Genomic DNA, 18,145 nt, shown 5'->3' with positions numbered 1-18,145 from the left:
GAGAGTGCAAAGCTGTCATCAAGGCAAAGGGTGGCTACTTTGAAGAATCTAAAATGTAAAATATATTTAGATTTATTTAACACTTCTTTGGTTACTACATGATTCCATTTGTGTCATTTCATAAAATGGAATCAAATATTCTAGTTATACTTTGGGATCTCATTTTGATTAATATTCACAATATCTGTGAATAATATAATTTTGGGAATGTTTACATATTCATGAAACCGACATTCTTTCAAATAATGAATGTTCAAAGAATTTGAATGATGCAGATTACCATTTTATTTCACATCAATAGGCAAACTCTCAAGTGAAAGAAGGTAGACGTTTGAAAATTTTGATTTCAGATATGATATCCAAATTAAAGTTTAACACAAAAACACTTATTGTACAAATAAGACTTATGGTCTGCCTTCTCCAGATCTTCACTTTTTAGAAATGTCAATGTATGCCATTAGCCTCATTGTTGATGAAAAGATTCACTGCATGGTCATGGATTTCTGTTCCTTTAGTTGTCCTTCTGCAGTACACAATGGAAATGGTAAGACTAGTAAAACAATCAACATGATTCATAACCTTTATGCTAAAAAACAAAGGCCCCTGATGTTTTGAGCACAACACCAATGAAGTAAGACGGGGGAATAATGGGGCGTTAAGAACAATCCATATCAAGTATATAAATGTCACCTGTACATTTATAAATTGAGCTCAGTACACATTTTTTTCAGCCCAAAAACAATTATTGTAATTTACCTTATAGTTCTTTATGCATCTCCAATGTTGAGTTTCCCATTAACTGTTGACCGTCCTCAAAATCGGTCACTTGGATTGGAATAGCGATCTCCTGATGATATACTGTCAACTGATGTAATGACAAAAACATACTGTTAGAAAAGCACCAAAAACAGCTAGAAACACTTTATAATAAAGGCCATGAGCATGCATAAAGAATATTAATAAATAGTAAGCATGTATTTTGTATTACAATTAGGGCAGCACAATATTGGCAACAAATCAAATTGCAATTTTACTTGGGATTATATACAGAACAAAAATATTAACGCAACAATTCCAAAGACTTTACTGAAAATGAGGAAATCAGTCAATTGAAATAGATTAGCGTCTAATGAATCTATCGATTTCGCATGACTGGGAATACAGATATGCATCTGTTGATCACAGATACCTTAAAAACATGGGCCTCACAATGGGCCTCTGGATCTCGTCATGGTATTTTTGTGCATTCAAATTGCTATTGACAAAAAGTAATTGTATTCATTGCCTGTAGTTTATGCCTGCCCACACCATAATCCCAACGCCACCATGGGGGACTCTGTTCACAATGAAAATTTGGCAGACATCAGCAAACCGCTCACCCACACGATGTCATACACATTATCTGCGGTTGTGAGGCCGGTTGGATGTACTGCCAAATTCTCTAAAACAACGTTGGAGGTGGTATATGGTAGAGAATTTAACATTAAATTCTCTAGCAACAGCTCTGGGGACATTCCTGCAGTCAGCATGCCAATTGCACGCTCCATAAGCTATGGACAACAAACACAATTGGATTTTATCGATAGCAATTTGAATCCACCAAAATACTGTGACTAGATCCTGAGGCCCATTGTGAGGGCAATTTTTTAAGGTATCTGTGACCAAAACTTGAAATATCTGTGGGATTTTGTTGTGTGATATAACTTCACATTTTAGAGTGGCCTTTATTTGTACCCAGCACAATGTTAATCTGTGTAATGATCATGCTGTTTAATTAGCTTCTTGACATGCCACACTTGTCAGGGGGATTTATTATCTTGGCAAAGGAGAAATGCTCACTAACAGGGATGTAAACACATTTGAGAGAAATATGCTTTTTGTGCATATAGAACATTCTTGGATCTTTTATTTTACATGTTGCGTTTATATTTTTGTTCAGTGTAGATCAAAACACTTCAGTAAACTTTTGGAATCATAGAAATGGATGATCATTATAATGATCATGGTGAAGCCCAAAAATTTACCTCCCTGGAAGCCTGTGTTTCAGACATTATGAAGTGGATGGCGGCAAATCTTCTACTTTGAAACTCGGACAAAACAGAGATGCTAATTCTAGGTCCCAAGAAACAAAGAGATCTTCTGTTGAATCTGACAATTAATCTTGATGGTTCTATAGTTCTCTCAAATAAAACTGTGAAGGACCTCAGCGTTACTCTGGACCCTAATCTCTCTTTTGACTAACATATCAAGACTGTTTCAAGGACAGCTTTTTCCATCTACGTAATATTGCAAAAATTAAAATATTTTTGTCCAAAAATTATCCTGAAAAATTAATCCAAGGTTTTGTCAATTCTAGGTTAGACTACAGCAATGCTCTACTTTCCAGCTACCCGGATAAATAACTAAATGAACTTCAGGTTAGGGCTGATTTCAAGGTTTTACTGCTAACCCACAAGCATTACATGGGCTTGCTCCTACCTATCTTTCTGATTTTGGTCCTGCCGTACATACCTACATGTACGCTACAGTCACAAGACGCAGGCCTCCTTACTGTCCCTAGAATTTATAAACAAACAGCTGGAGGCAGGCCTATCTCCTGTAGAGATCCATTTTTATGGAATGGTCTGCCTATCCATGTGAGAGACGCAGACTCGGTCTCCACCTTTAAGTCTTTATTGAAGGCTCATATCTTCAATAGGTCCTATGATTGAGCGTAGTCTGGCCCAGGAGTGTGGTGAACGGAAAGGCACTGGAGCAACCTTTGCTGTCTCTGCCTGGCCGGTTCCCCTCTCTCCACTGGGATTCTCTGCCTCAAACCCTGTTACAGGGGCCTTGGCTCAGGATAGTAAGTAGGTGGTTGAAGATATCCCTCTAGTGGTGTGGGGGCTGTGCTTTGGCAAAGTGGGTGGGGTTCTATCTACCTGTTTGGTCCTGTCCGGGGGTATCGTCGGACAGGGCCACATTGTCTCCCAACCCCTCCTGTCTCAGTCTCCAGTATTTGTGCTGCAATAGTTTGTGTCGGGGGCTAGGGTCAGTCTGTTATATCTGGAGTATTTATCCTGTCTTATCCAGTGTCCTGTGTGAATTTAAGTATACTCTCTCACTTTTTCTCTTTCTTTCTCTCTCCCTCACTCTCGGAGGACCTGCGCCCTAGGACCATGCCTCAGGACTACCTGGCTTGATGACTCCTTGCTGTCCCCAGTCCACCTGGTCGTGCTGCTGCTCCAGTTCCAACTGTCCTGCCTGCTGCTATGGAGCCCTGACCTTTTCACCGGAGGTGCTACCTTGTCCTAGACCTGCTGTTTTTTCAACTCTCTAAAGACAGCAGTAAAGATACTCTGAATGATCGGCTATGAAAAGCCAACTGACATTTACTCCTGAGGTGCTGACCTGTTGCACCCTCAACAACCACTGTTATTATTATTATTTGACCCTGCTGGTCATCTATGAACATTTTAACATCTTGGCCATGTTCTGCTATAATCTCCACCCGGCACAGCCAGAAGAGGACTGGTCACCCTTCATAGCCTCGTTCCTCTCTAAGTTTCTTCCTAGGTTCCGGCCTTTCTAGGGAGTTTTTCCAAGGCACCGTGATTCTCCACCTGCATTGCTTGCTGTTTGGGGTTTTAGGCTTGGTTTCAGTACAGCACTTTGTGACAAACTGATGTAAGAAGGGCTTTATTAATACATTTGATTGATTGATCATTCTAATTGCATTGTTGCAATACAGCGAGCACTTGGAATTCCGTTTTCTTTGGCATGACAGCCGAAGTAAGGGAGGAGATGGTTGGGACAGAGTAGGAACAATTTGAAATGGTACATTCACCAATTATTGTAGAATATAGCCTTTTTCTCTCTGGTTAAAAACAAGCTGTTGAACTAACAATGCTGATATACTCCACCGCTGGTACTGGCCTGTATATAAACACAATTGATATGTTAGGAGGAAATCCAAAGAAAAACCAACCGGTACATTTTCTTTTTGATAGCCCATGCTCTTACAATGGAAAGCTATGGGGCATATGCAATTCCAGCTCCCAGATTGCAATTCCTATGGCTTCCATTAGATGTCAACAGTCTTTGTTCAAGGATTCAGGCTTGTTTCTTCCCAAACGAGGACACATTTTGAGTTTTGGTACTGGGAGTCAGAGTTGGTTAATAATTATTAAAGAAAAAAAAATAAGCAAACATGTTTGGTGTTCACCTAAAGGCATGTGGGAGACTTCAAAAACATGCAAAAGACGGTACTCTGGTCAGATGAGACTCAAATGTAGCTTTTTGGCCATCAATGAAAAATCCCATTTTTATTTATCCTTTATTTTACCAGGTAAGTTGACTGAGAACACGTTCTCATTTGCAGCAACAACCTGGGGAATAGTTACAGGGGAGAGGAGGGGGGATGAATGAGCCAATTGTAAACGGGGGTGTTACGGTTTTCTTCTGGTGAAAGAGAGGAGGACCAAAACGCAGCGTGGTTATCTTTATACATCTTTAATGAAAGATGAAAATAGAACAATATACAAAACAAGAAACGTGAAAATACCGAAACAGCCCTATCTGGTGCAACAAACACAAAGACAGGAAACAATCACCCACGAAATACCCAAAGAATATGGCTGTCTAAATATGGTTCCCAATCAGAGACAACGATAAACACCTGCCTCTCATTGAGAACCACTCTAGGCAACCATAGACTTTCCTAGACAACTCTACTAAACACAACCCCATAAATCTAATAAACCCCTAGACAAGACCAGACACATAAATCACCCATGTCACACCCTGGCCTGACCAAAATAATAAAGAAAACACAAAATACTAAGGCCAGGGCGTGACAGGGAATTATTAGGTGACTGTGATGGGTTGAGGGCCAGATTGGGAATTTAGCCAGGACACCAGGGTTAACACCCCTACTCTTACGATACGTGCCATGGGATCTTTAATGACCTCAGGAAGTCAGGACACCCGTTTAACATCCTATCCGAAAGACGGCACCCTACACAGGGTAGTGTCCCCAATCACTGCCCTGGGGGATTGCGATATTTGTTTTTAAACCAGAGGAAAGAATGCCTCCTACTGGCCCTCCAACACCACTTCCAGCAGCTTCTGGTCTCCCATCCAGGGCCTGACCAGGACCAACCCTGCTTAGCTTCAGAAGCAAGCCAGCAGGGTGGTGTGCTGCTGGCAAATGTCTGGTATTCTGCTGGCTATGTCTGGCGCACACCCAACATCTCTCATCACCCCACGAAAACCATCCCATGGTAGTGGCAGCATCATGCTGTGGGGATGATTTTCATCGGCAGGGACAGGGAAACTAGTCAGAATTGAAGGAATGATGGATGGAGCTAAATTCAGGGAAATTCTTGAGAGAACCATGTTTCAGTCTTCAAGAGATTTGAAACTGCGAGGGTGATTCACCTTCCAGCAATACAATGATCCTAAGCATACTGCTAAAGCAACACTCAAGTGGTTTAAGGGGAAACATTTAACATTTCTGGCGCAGCCGTTCCTCTAGCGACCCACCTTAACAACATCCGGTGAAATTGCAGAGCTCCAAATTCAAAATACAGAACTAGTCATAAACATTCATAAAAAAATACAAGTGTTATACACCGGTTTAAAGATGAACTTCTTGTTAATCCAGCCGCTTTATCAGATTTCAAAAAGGCTTTACTGCGAAAGCATACCATGTGATTATCTGATGACAGCGCCCCGCATACAAAAGCATACAAACATTTTACAACCAAGTAAAGGAATTACAAAAGTCAGAAATGGCGAAAAAATGAATCACTTACCTTTGAAGTTCTTAATATGGTTGCAGTCACAAGAGTCCCAGCTACACAAATGTTTGTTTTGTTCAATAAAGTCCATCTTTATGTCCCAAAAACTTGTTTGTTTTGTTGCACGTTTTATTCAGTAATCCACTGGCTCAAAGGCGGTCAAAACATGCAGACAAATACATCCTAATAGTACCGGTAAAGTTCGTCGACACATGTCAAACGATGTTTATAATTAATCCTCAGGTTGTCAATTGTCTAAATAATCGCTAATATTTCAACCGGACAATAGTGTATTCAATAGAAAGGAAAAACAACGAAGGGTGCTTACTCAGTCACCGGCACAAACCAACTCTGCATTCTTCCTCAGTCCACTGACTCAGTTCACTAACCAGCTCTCATTCTTCTTCATTTAAAAAAAGCAAGCCTGAAACAATGTCTAAAGACATTAGTGGAAGCCATAGAAACTGCAATCTGGGTCCTATCCCATTAGATAAAAAATCCCACTTCCTGGATGGATTTACCTCAGGTTTTCGCCTGCCATATCAGTTATTTTATACTCACAGACATTACTTTTAACAGTTTTGGAAACCTTAGACTGTTTTCTATCCAAATATTCCAATTATATGCATGTCATAGCTTCTGGGCCTGAGTTACAGGCAGTTTACTTTGGGCATGCTTCTCATCCAGACGTCAAAATACTGCCCCCAAGCCATAAAAATTAAATGTCTTGGAATGGCCATGTCAAAGCCCCGACTTCAATCCAATTGAGAATCTGTGGTATGACTTTATGACTGCTGTACACCAGTGCAACCCATCCAACTTGAAGGAGCTGGAGCAGTTTTGCCTAGAAGAATGGGCAAAAATCCCAGTGGCTAGATGTGCCAAGCTTATAGACATACCCCAAGAGACTTGCAGCTGTAATTGCTGCAAAATGTGGCTCTACAAAGTATTGACTTTGGGGGGGGGGGGGGGGGGGGGGGTTAATAGTTATGAATGCTCAAGTTTTCTGTTAGCGTGCACAAATTCAACTTCCTACTACTCATGCCAGGAATATATTATATGCATATGATTAGTAGGTGTGGATAGAAAACACTCTGAAGTTTCTAAAACTGGTTCAATCATGTCTGTGACTATAACATAACTTATGTAGCAGGCAAAATCCCAAGGAAAAACTGTTCAGAATAAAACATTTTTTTCCCTCTGACAGTTCCCTCAATTGTCTTTGTCAAGGGAAATTAGATAGCGCCCATTTTACAGTTCCTACGACTTCCACAGGATGGCACCAGTCTTTGGAATTGGGTTGAAGTTAATCATTGGTGAAACGAAGTAGAGGCACATCCTGGTACACATTACACTTTTGATTGTTACGCAAGAGGGAAAAAGGAGCATGTTTTGTTTACTTTCTCTATCGAATACGGTATGCCCCGTCTACAATTTGATCGATTATTAACGTTTAAAAATACCTAAAGTTGGATTACAAAAGTAGTTTGAAATATTTTGGCAAAGTTTATAGGCAACTTTTGGAGTGACGTTGTGTTTTGGAAAGCTGTTTTTTTCTGGATCAAACCTGCTTTATAAATGGACATTTTGGGTATACATGGATGGAATTAATTTTAAAAAAGGACCAATTGTGATGTTTATGGGACATATTGGAGTGCCAACAAAGAAGCTCGTCAAAGGTAATGCATGTTTTATATTTTATTTCAGCGTTTTGTGTAGCGCCGGCTACGCTAATTATTTTGTTTACAACTTGTTCAGGTGGTTCAGGGGGGGGGGGGGGTGCATGCTATCAGATAATAGCTTCTCATGCTTTCGCCGAAAAGCATTTTTTAAATCTGACATGTTGGCTGGATTCACAACGAGTGTAGCTTTAATTGAGTACCCGGCATGTGTGATTTAATGAAAGTTTGAGTTTTATCTCTTTTTATTTGAATTTGGCGCTATGCATTTCCCGAGGCTATTGGCCACTTGAGACGCTAGCGTCTCACTATCCCTAAGAGTTATAAGAAGCAACGTGATAAACTTGTTTGGAAAAATGTGTTGAGTGTGTGCTGTTTTTTAGTCCATAAATGCAGAGTGAATCTCGAGCACGAGGAACTACCTGCTCGAGTGGGGTTTGGTGTGTGTGGGATTGGGACTGGGAAGCGGCCAAAAGACGAACAATAAATCAAAATATTATGTTTTTGTTACAGAAGGGGTGTTTCAAAATATCGCAGCCTCTTACTATATGGATATTGAGCATGAAACAATTGTATTAATCGTGCAAACCTTATTACAATGGATAACAATTACAATTACATTTAAATGGTTAACATTTATAACAATTCATAAAGCATTTATAAACTTATCTTTTTCTATAAGCCATTATAACGTTTTATAAAGTGAGTCTTAGAAAAGATTACTATGGATAAAAAACAGATTTATAACCAATGTTAGTGTATTACCCACATCAGGGAGCTTGATCGTCGTAGCAATGCTGCCTGCTGTTGCTGCAACAACTGATGCAGAAACTTCATGTTTGGCATTTGTGGCATGTTTCTGGTAAAACCCCAAAAGGAATGCCATGCCTGGAATGTACTTCTCAATACTAAAGGAGAAAGAGATAATGTAGTTATTTTAGATATTTAACTGTTATTTAAGCAGGGGGAAATGTCTCTTATACAAGGGAGCCCTGCATTACAAAAGCAGCAAGGCGTTAGTGACACGATACATCAATCAAGGCGGGAACACAGCAAACACGAAAATACAAAAACAAGAAGACATGCACAATACATATATTATGATAAATGGAATTGAAATTTCAGTTTTCCTGTATTAAAATCACCAGCCACTAGGAGTCTGGTCTTACTGCCAGCATCGGTTTGTGGTGGTCAGTATACAGCTACGAAAAATATAGATATAAACTGTATTGGTAAATAGTATGTTCTACAGCTTATCAGGAGGTATTCTAACTCAGGCAAGCAGAATCTCGATACTTACTTAAAATTAGAGATTGCGCAACTGCTGTCCTTGACGCATAGGATATTACAGTTCTTCGGGTCCCGTTGATAGGATAGTCTGGAAAGGGGCTTGTCTAGTTCGTTCTCCAGTAAGTGTACATTTGCCAATAGAACACCTCCATAGTTTTATCAGGCTGCCCCCACGTCGGCCTTACATTACCATATTTTCCGCTTCCGAGTGTCGGGGATAAGGGCCTGGTCCCAGGTGAGCAGTATGTCCTGTCATTGAAGTAGAATTCTTCATCCAAATTGAGGTTAGTGATCGCTGTTCTGATGTCCAGAATACATTTTTGGTCATAGAGAAGGATGGGGGAAACATTATTAAAAAATGTTTTTAAGATCATCGCAGAACGGAGCCCATAAAACGGCCAGCACCATTTAGACTCCAACACCATCATTAAGTTTGATGATAACGCAACAGTGGTAGGCCTAATCATTAGCAACGATAAGACAGCCTCTAGGGAGGAGGTCAGAGACTTGGCAGTGTGGTGCCAGAACAACAACCTCTCCCTCAACTTCAGCAAGACAAAGAAGCTGATCGTGGACTACAGTAAACGGAGGGCCAAGCATGCTCCAATTCACATTGACGGGGCTGTAGTGAAGCAGGTTGAGAGGTTCAAGTCCCTCTGTGTCCAAATCACTAAAGATATTTCATGGTCAACACACACCAAAACAGCCATGAAGAGGGTACAAGAACCTCTCCTCCCCCTCAGGATTCCGAAAAGATTTGACACGGCCCTTAGATCCTTAAAAGGTTCTACAGCTGCTCCATTAGGAGCATATTGACTGGCTGAATCACTGCTTGGAATGGCAACTGTTCGGCATCTGACCGCAAGACACTACAGAGGGAAGTGCGTATAGCCAGTACATCATTGAGGCCCTGCCATCCACAACCTCTGTACCAGCCGGTTTTATTTTTTTATTTCACCTTTATTTAACCAGGTAGGCTAGTTGAGAACAAGTTCTCATTTGCAACTGCGACCTGGCCAAGATAAAGCATAGCAAATCGACACATACAACAACACAGAGTTACACATGGAATGAACAAAACATAGTCAATAATACAGAAGAACAAAATAAAACAAAAAGTATATATACAGTGAGCGCAAATAAGGTAAGATAAGGGAGTTAAGGCAATAAATAGGCCATGGTGGCGAAGTAATTACAATATAGCAATTAAACACTGGAATGGTAGATGTGCAGAATATGAATGTGCAAGTAGAGATACTGGGGTGCAAAGGAGCAAGATAAATAAATAAATAATGTATGGGGATGAGGTAGGTAGATAGATGGGCTATATACAGGTTCAGTGATCTGTGAGCTGCTCTGACAGCTGGTGCTTAAAGCTAGTGAGGGAGATATGAGTCTCCAGCTTTAGTGATTTTTGAAGTTCATTCCAGTCATTGGCAGCAGAGAACTGGAAGGAAAGCCCCCAAATTGGCTTTGGGGGTGACCAGTGATGTATACCTGCTGGAGCGCGTGCTACGAGTGTGTGCTGCTATGGTGACCAGTGAGCTGAGATAAGACGGGGCTTTACCTAGCAGAGACTTGTAGATAACCTGTAGCCAGTGAGTTTGGCGATGCGTATGAAGTGAGGGCCAACCAATGAGAACGCACAGGTCGTAATGGTGGGTAGTGTATGGGGCTTTGGTGACAAAACGGATGGCACTGTGATAGACTGCATCCAGTTTGTTGAGTAGAGTGTTGGAGGCTATTTTATAGATGACATCACCAAAGTCAGTTTTACGAGGGTATGTTTGGCAGCATGAGTGAAGGATGCTTTGTTGCGATATAGGAAGCCAATTCTAGATTGAATTTTGGATTGGAGATGCTTAATGTGAGTCTTGAAGGAGAGTTTACAGTCTAACCAGACACCAAGGTATTTGTAGTTGTCCACTTATTCTAAGTCAGAGCCATCCAGAGTAGTGATGCTGGACAGGCGAGCAGGTGCGGGCAGTGATCGGCACGCATTTAGTTTTCCCTGCGTTTAAGAGCAGCTGGAGGCCACGGAAGGAGAGTTGTATGGCATTGAAGCTCGTCTGGAGGTTTGTGTCCAAAGAGGGGCCAGAAGTGTACAGAATGGTGTTGTCTGCGTAGAGGTGTACCACAGAACCACCAGCAGCAAGAGCAACATCATTGATGTATACAGAGAGTCGGCCCGAGGATTGAAATCTGTGGCACCCCCATAGAGACAGCCAGAGGTCCGGACAACAAGCCCTCCGATTTGACACGCTGGACTCTATCAGAGAAGTAGTTGGTAAACCAGGCGAGGCAATCATTTGAGAAACCAAGGCTGGTGATTCTGCCGATAAGAATGTGGTGATTGCCAGCTGCATACGGCTGCATAGTAATGTCTCTTATCGATGGTGGTTATGATGTTGTTTAGGACCTTGAGCGTGACTGAGGTGCACCCATGACCAGCTCTGAAACCAGACTGCATAGCGGAGAAGGTAGGGTGGGATTCGAAAATTCTCGGTAATCTGTTTGTAGTGCTGTTGACCGGGGTAGGAGTAGCCAGGTGGAAAGCATGGCTAGCCGTAGAAAAATGCTTATTGAAATGCTCAATTATGGTGGATTTATCAGTGGTGACAGTGTTTCCTATCTTCAGTGCAGTGGGCAGCTGGGAGGAGGGGTTCTTATTCTACATGGACTTTACAGTGTCCCAGAACTTTTTTGAGTTAGTGTTGCAGGAAGCAAATTTCTGCTTGAAAAAGCTAGCCTTGGCTTTTCTAACTGCCTGTGTATAATGGTTTCTAGCTTTCCTGAACAGCTGCATATCACGGGGGCTGTTCGATGCTAATGCAGAACGCCATAGGATGTTTTTTTGTTGGTTAAGGGCAGTCAGGTCTGGGGAGAACCAAGGGCTATATCTATTCCTGGTTCTAAATTTCTTGAATGGGGCATGTTTATTTAAGATGGTTAGAAAGGCATTTAAAAAAAAGATCCAGGCTTCCTCTACTGACAGGATGAGATCAATATCCTTCCAGGATACCCCGGCCAGGTAGATTAGAAAGGCCTGCTCGCTGAAGTGTTTCAGGGAGCGTTTTACAGTGATGAGTGGAGGTCGTTTGACCGCTAACCCATTACGGATGCAGGCACTGAGGCAGTGATCGCTGAGATCTTGGTTGAAAACAGCAGAGGTGTATTTAGAGGGCAAGTTGGTTAGGATGATATCTATGAGGGTGCCCGTGTTTAAGGCTTTGGGGAGGTACCTGGTAGGTTCATTGATAATTTGTGTGAGGTTGAGGGCATCAAGTTTAGATTGTAGGATGGCTGGGGTGTTAAGCATGTTCCAATTTAGGTCGCCTAGCAGCACAAGCTCTGAAGATAGATGGGGGGCAATCAGTTCACATATGGTGTCCAGAGCACAGCTGGGGGCAGAGGGTGGTCTATAGCAGGCGGCAACGGTGAGAGACTTGTTTTTAGAGAGGTGGATTTTTAAAAGTAGAAGTTCAAATTGTTTGGGTACAGACCTGGATAGTAGGACAGAACTCTGCAGGCTATCTTTGCAGTAGATTGCAACACCGCCCCCTTTGGCAGTTCTATCTTGTCTGAAAATGTTGTAGTTTGGAATTAAAATGTCTGAATTTTTGGTGGTCTTCCTAAGCCAGGATTCAGACACAGCTAGAACATCCGGGTTGGCAGAGTGTGCTAAAGCAGTGAATAGAACAAACTTAGGGAGGAGGCTTCTAATGTTAACATGCATGAAACCAAGGCTATTACGGTTACAGAAGTCGTCAAAAGAGAGCGCCTGGGGAATAGGAGTGGAGCTAGGCACTGCAGGGCCTGGATTCACCTCTACATCGCCAGATGAACAGAGTAGTAGTAGAATAAGGGTGCGGCTAAAAGCAATAAGAATTGGTTGTTTAGAACGTCTGGAACAGAGAGTAAAAGGAGGTTTCTGGGGGCGATAAAATAGCATCAAGGTATAATGTACAGACAAAGGTAAGGTAGGATGTGAATACAGTGGAGGTAAACCTAGGTATTGAGTGATGAAGAGAGAGATATTGTCTCTAGAAACATCATTGAAACCAGGAGATGTCATTGCATGTGTGGGTGGTGGAACTAATAGGTTGGATAAGGTATAATGAGCAGGACTAGAGGCTCTACAGTGAAATAAGCCAATAAACACTAACCAGAACAGCAATGGACAAGGCATATTGACATGAAGGAGAGGCATGCTCAGTCGAGTGATCAAAAGGGTCCAGTGAGTGGAGAGGTTGGTTGGGGGTCACGGCGATTTAGACAGCTAAATCGGTAGCAAGCTAGCATAGGAGCAAGCTAGCATAAGATGGAGGTCTGTTATTAGCCAACTCTTGCGTTCCGTCAGTAGATTAGTGGGTTTCCGTGTGGTAGAGGGGATGAATCCAAATCACACAACAACAACAAAAATAAAAACAATAGATGGCAAGCGGTACCAGAGCGCCAAGTCTAGGACCAAAATGTCCCCAAGCCATAAGAATCCTGAACAGCTAATCAAATCGCTAAGAATAATAATAATGATGACCAAGCTATCAGAGGCGTTGGCCCCCATTCCCCTGCTAATTGGTGAACCCTCACCCATGGAAAGGATGATTGCTGAAATCAGCAGCGATATTATCCCAAATTTTGCCAAAGAGCTGAGAATGTTAGATCACAATGCAATAAGTGAAAAAAACTGCAGAAATGCCAAAAACAGACGCCAAAATAAACCAACAGGCGCAGGCCTTGTAAGGTTCTCTCGAATTTAGCCCTGAGGTATGGCCACCAACAGAGACTGACATCGGTCAAGTTTCGCAGTGCACAGCAGAAGCACGAGCAGGAAACGGTTGAGATGAAAGGACAGGTGGAGAGAACCAGGAAACTAATGCCAAAAGCAGAAAAGGAAAAGATACTGCTTGACGAGGAACTGCATTTGGGAACTGAAAAATTAAAAGAAATGGCAAAAACTTATGATGACGAACAAGCACAAACTCTTGAACAAAATCATCTTCTACAGGAACAAAATTGTATTTTACAGGAACAACTCGATTTAGCCAAAAATAAATATGACAAGCAAATCTATATAAATTGTGCGAGTTTGCTACAAACAGGGGCGGGCAAATTGATAACATGTATGCTGTTTTGATGAACAACACTCAAAGCAATAATGTTCCAGTCCAAATGCTGCAGACCAAAGACGATCAGTTAATGAACACAATGACCAAGTCAGATGACAAAACAGCTACTTTCCTGCACCCAACCCACACAAGGTGTCAGGGCACAAGGCTCAAAAGGCTTCAATGACGATCAAATTGTAGACCGATGCTCTCAAGACGTTCTGCTAAGAGAAATACAGAGCAGCAACATTTGAGAAAGACGAAAAACATAAGTCACCATGACTAGCGAGGACAAAAACTATTAAATTACCCCCGCTCTCACTCAACACTCTATCCAGGGCCCGCTCGATCAAGAAACAAGCCCACAGGCTTTGACTATAGAGTTAGATACAAATGTTGCTACGCACAATGTAAACAACATCGCAATAGCCAACTCCACTCAAACTCTGATAAGTCAATCTGTTTTCACCATGAAGAAAAATTATACATTACGCCATTGCAAACAATCACTCCACTTTGTGGAGAATATGACCACAAAACGCAACTCAAAGACTGCTTAACCCATGATGCGCTAATTGATTCAGGCTTGACAATGATCTCAAAAGTGCTGTGAACCCAGCTAAACGTTGGTTAAGGACAGAACGATAAGACAAACTTTGAGGGTTAACTCAGACTACCTCGCCTCTCACAATCCGACTAACGCTAAAACTATACTTCCAAGATGTTTCGCTTATTCACCCTGTGTATGTTACCAGCCTCAACACTGAACACATGCTACTCGGAGCAGACTTGATGGATCGTTTGGTTTCTCTGATGGATTGGAAAAACAACCAATTGTGGTCACAGGTAACCGTGCTGTCTCCACTGACCACACTGTCTTCTCCTAACGCTGGCTGCAACACAGTCATCCACAGGGAGCATCTGTTGACAGGACCCTTTGGGAAAAAGACATTTCGCAACCGCTTGGTGCAGAATCTGACTCAAGCAGATATGACGATGTCTCGTCACATTAAATCAGCAAACCAGATAGACTATTGTTTTCAAGATTGTGAGCCAACATTCTATGTGAGTGAGCAACTTCGCTCCTCCTTGGAGTCATGCGATACCATAGCTAAGATTAACTTATCTTGTCCTTCAGACACTTCCACAAGCGTATCAGGAAACAAAGCATCAACTTTCAGAGTGGACTCTGCTTCTGATGATACGCTTTCTGCTAGGAGGGGGACTGAAACCCCTTACAATAAAACTAACAGTGTCAGTCCCACCACTGACCTGGTGACTCCAGCTGGTGAAACACTGCAATATTGCCGAAAGATATCCTTGTCTCAGTTCGCAGGTACTGGAACGGTTGCCACATGCAGATGTTGTGGTGAATGGCAGGCCACGACAGCCACTGGGTGTTTTGAAGCACAAACACTAGGAGATTTGGTTGAAACATTATAGCCAATCTACTATAAATGCAGCTGCTGACAACTCGTACAAAGGGCACAATCTTTTTGTTTGTGCCACGGACACCAACACCAACTGCGGGTGGGGAGTCCTGAGACACAAAGGGCGGGAATACTAGTCCAGACTCATGATATGCCTCGTCAAGGCCAGTGGGGGGTGGATCGAGGCTAAGTGCAGCGCTGTACGAGGCTGCCTGATCAGGAAACAAATCAAGTTGTAAACTTCCCCAAGAGAACAGAGAGGAGTGGACAAGCCCCTCAACGGGGATAACCTTAGGATACATCTGACATATCACTGAGGTGTCCCACACAGGTCATAAAAGAAGTCCAGTGGACTTTGCGCCTCCCCCCAAAATAACAATAACTTCCTTGCCATGAATAGTCTCAACTACATTGCAACTATTTAAATGCTCTAATCATGTGAAGGATAACATTATGGAATAAATTGGTAGCTTAGCTGGTCCCCTTGGATACTAGTATCAATGCCAGCAACGGCCAGTCCAGCCACAGTCAGTAAGAAGGTTTGAGACCTAACAATTCGAATTGCCCTTGATAACAGCAACAGAGCAGTTAGTAGTCACTCAGTGGAAGGGAATCTCCAAAACACTCTTCTGATGGTTAACACACATGCTGGTAAAACCTTATCATGTAGTTATCAACTTAGGATAGCGCCGTAAGAAAAACACCACTAAGTAGAATCACCGTAGGTACACTTCAACTATTACAGACAAAATGAGAAAAAAAAATCAGGAAAATCACATTGTAGGATTTTTAATGAATTTATTTGCAAATTATGATGGGAAATAATTATTTGGTCAAAAACAAAAGTTTATCTCAATATTTTGTTATATACAGTGCCTTGCGAAAGTATTCGGCCCCCTTGAACTTTGCGACCTTTTGCCACATTTCAGGCTTCAAACATAAAGATATAGAACTGTATTTGTGAATAATCAACAACAAGTGGGACACAATCATGAAGTGGAACGACATTTATTGGATATTTCAAACTTCTTTAACAAATCAAATACTGCAAAATGATTCTGCCCCTTTTCTTTCAGTGCAGCAAACTCTCTCCAGAAGTTCAGTGAGGATCTCTGAATGATCCAATGTTGACCTAAATGACTAATGATGATAAATACAATCCACCTGTGTGTAATCAAGTCTCCGTATAAATGCACCTGCACTGTGATAGTCTCAGAGGTCCGTTAAAAGCGCAGAGAGCATCATGAAGAACAAGGAACACACCAGGCAGGTCCGAGATACTGTTGTGAAGAAGTTTAAAGCCGGATTTGGATACAAAAAAGATTTCCCAAGCTTTAAACATCCCAAGGAGCACTGTGCAAGCGATAATATTGAAATGGAAGGAGTATCAGACCACTGCAAATCTACCAAGACCTGGCCGTCCCTCTAAACTTTCAGCTCATACAAGGAGAAGACTGATCAGAGATGCAGCCAAGAGGCCAATGATCACTCTGGATGAACTGCAGAGATCTACAGCTGAGGTGGGAGACTCTGTCCATAGGACAACAATCAGTCGTATATTGCACAAATCTGGCCTTTATGGAAGAGTGGCAAGAAGAAAGCCATTTCTTAAAGATATCCATAAAATGTGTTGTTTAAAGTTTGCCACAAGCCACCTGGGAGACACAACAAACATGTGGAAGAAGGTGCTCTGGTCAGATGAAACCAAAATTGAACTTTTCGCAACAATGCAAAACGTTATGTTTGGCGTAAAAGCAACAGCTGATCACCCTGAACACACTGTCAAACATGGTGGTGGCAGCATCATGGTTTGGGCCTGCTTTTCTTCAGCAGGGACAGGGAAGATGGTTAAAATTGATGGGAAGATGGATGGAGCCAAATACAGGACCATTCTGGAAGAAAACCTGATGGAGTCTGCAAAAGACCTGAGACTGGGATGGAGATTTGTCTTCCAACAAGACAATGATCCAAAACATAAAGCAAAATCTACAATGGAATGGTTCAAAAATAAACATATCCAGGTGTTAGAACGGCCAAGTCAAAGTCCAGACCTGAATCCAATCGAGAATCTGTGGAAAGAACTGAAAACTGCTGTTCACAAATGCTCTCCATCCAACCTCACTGAGCTCGAGCTGTTTTGCAAGGAGGAATGGGAAAAAATGTCAGTCTCTCGATGTGCAAAACTGATAGAGACATACCCCAAGCGACTTACAGCTGTAATCGCAGCAAAAGGTGGCGCTACAAAGTATTAACTTAAGGGGGCTGAATAATTTTGCACGCCCAATTTTTCAGTTTTTGATTTGTTAAAAAAGTTTGAAATATCCAATAAATGTCGTTCCACTTCATGATTGTGTCCCACTTGTTGTTGATTCTTCACAAAAAAATACAGTTTTACATCTTTATGTTTGAAGCCTGAAATGTGGCAAAAGTTCGCAAAGTTCAAGGGGGCCGAATACTTTCGCAAGGCACTGTACCCTTTGTTGGCAATGACAGGTCAAACGTTTTATGTAAGTCTTCACAAGGTTTTCACACACTGTTGCTGGTATTTTGGCCCATTCCTCCATGCAGATCTCCTCTAGAGCATTGATGTTTGGGGGCTGTTGCTGGGCAACAAGGACTTTCAACTCCCTCCAAAGATTTTCTATGGGGTTGAGATCTGGAGACTGGCTAGGCCACTCCAGGACCTTGAAATGTTTCTTACAAAGCCACTCCTTCGTTGCCCGGACGGTGTGTTTGGGATCATTGTCATGCTGAAAGACCCAGCCACGTTTCATCTTCAATGCCCTTGCTGATGGAAGGAAGTTTTCACTCAATCTCACGATACATGGCCCAATTCATTCTTTCCTTTACACGGATCA

The 18,145-nt window shown here is 42.1% G+C and overlaps 1 protein-coding gene across 1 annotated transcript in view; it reads right to left on the bottom strand.

The window, feature by feature from the left end:
- Positions 1 to 252: 252 nt before the first annotated feature.
- Positions 253 to 18,145, bottom strand: part of vtg3 (vitellogenin 3, phosvitinless) — a 41,035-nt gene continuing 23,142 nt past the window's right edge. The window contains exons 26-28 of the mRNA XM_021599921.2: positions 8,229 to 8,367; positions 757 to 865; positions 253 to 523 (exon numbers count right to left, since the gene is read on the bottom strand). Coding sequence (XP_021455596.1) covers positions 758 to 865; positions 8,229 to 8,367 — 247 coding nt within the window. The 3' untranslated portion in view covers positions 253 to 523; position 757. The remainder of the gene's footprint in view (positions 524 to 756; positions 866 to 8,228; positions 8,368 to 18,145) is intronic.

This window comes from Oncorhynchus mykiss, chromosome 4 (genome assembly GCF_013265735.2).
Source record: "Oncorhynchus mykiss isolate Arlee chromosome 4, USDA_OmykA_1.1, whole genome shotgun sequence".
NCBI classification, from domain to species: Eukaryota; Metazoa; Chordata; class Actinopteri; order Salmoniformes; family Salmonidae; genus Oncorhynchus; species Oncorhynchus mykiss.
Note: the sequence above shows the minus strand (reverse complement) of the source record. Positions and strands in the feature narration are given on the sequence as shown.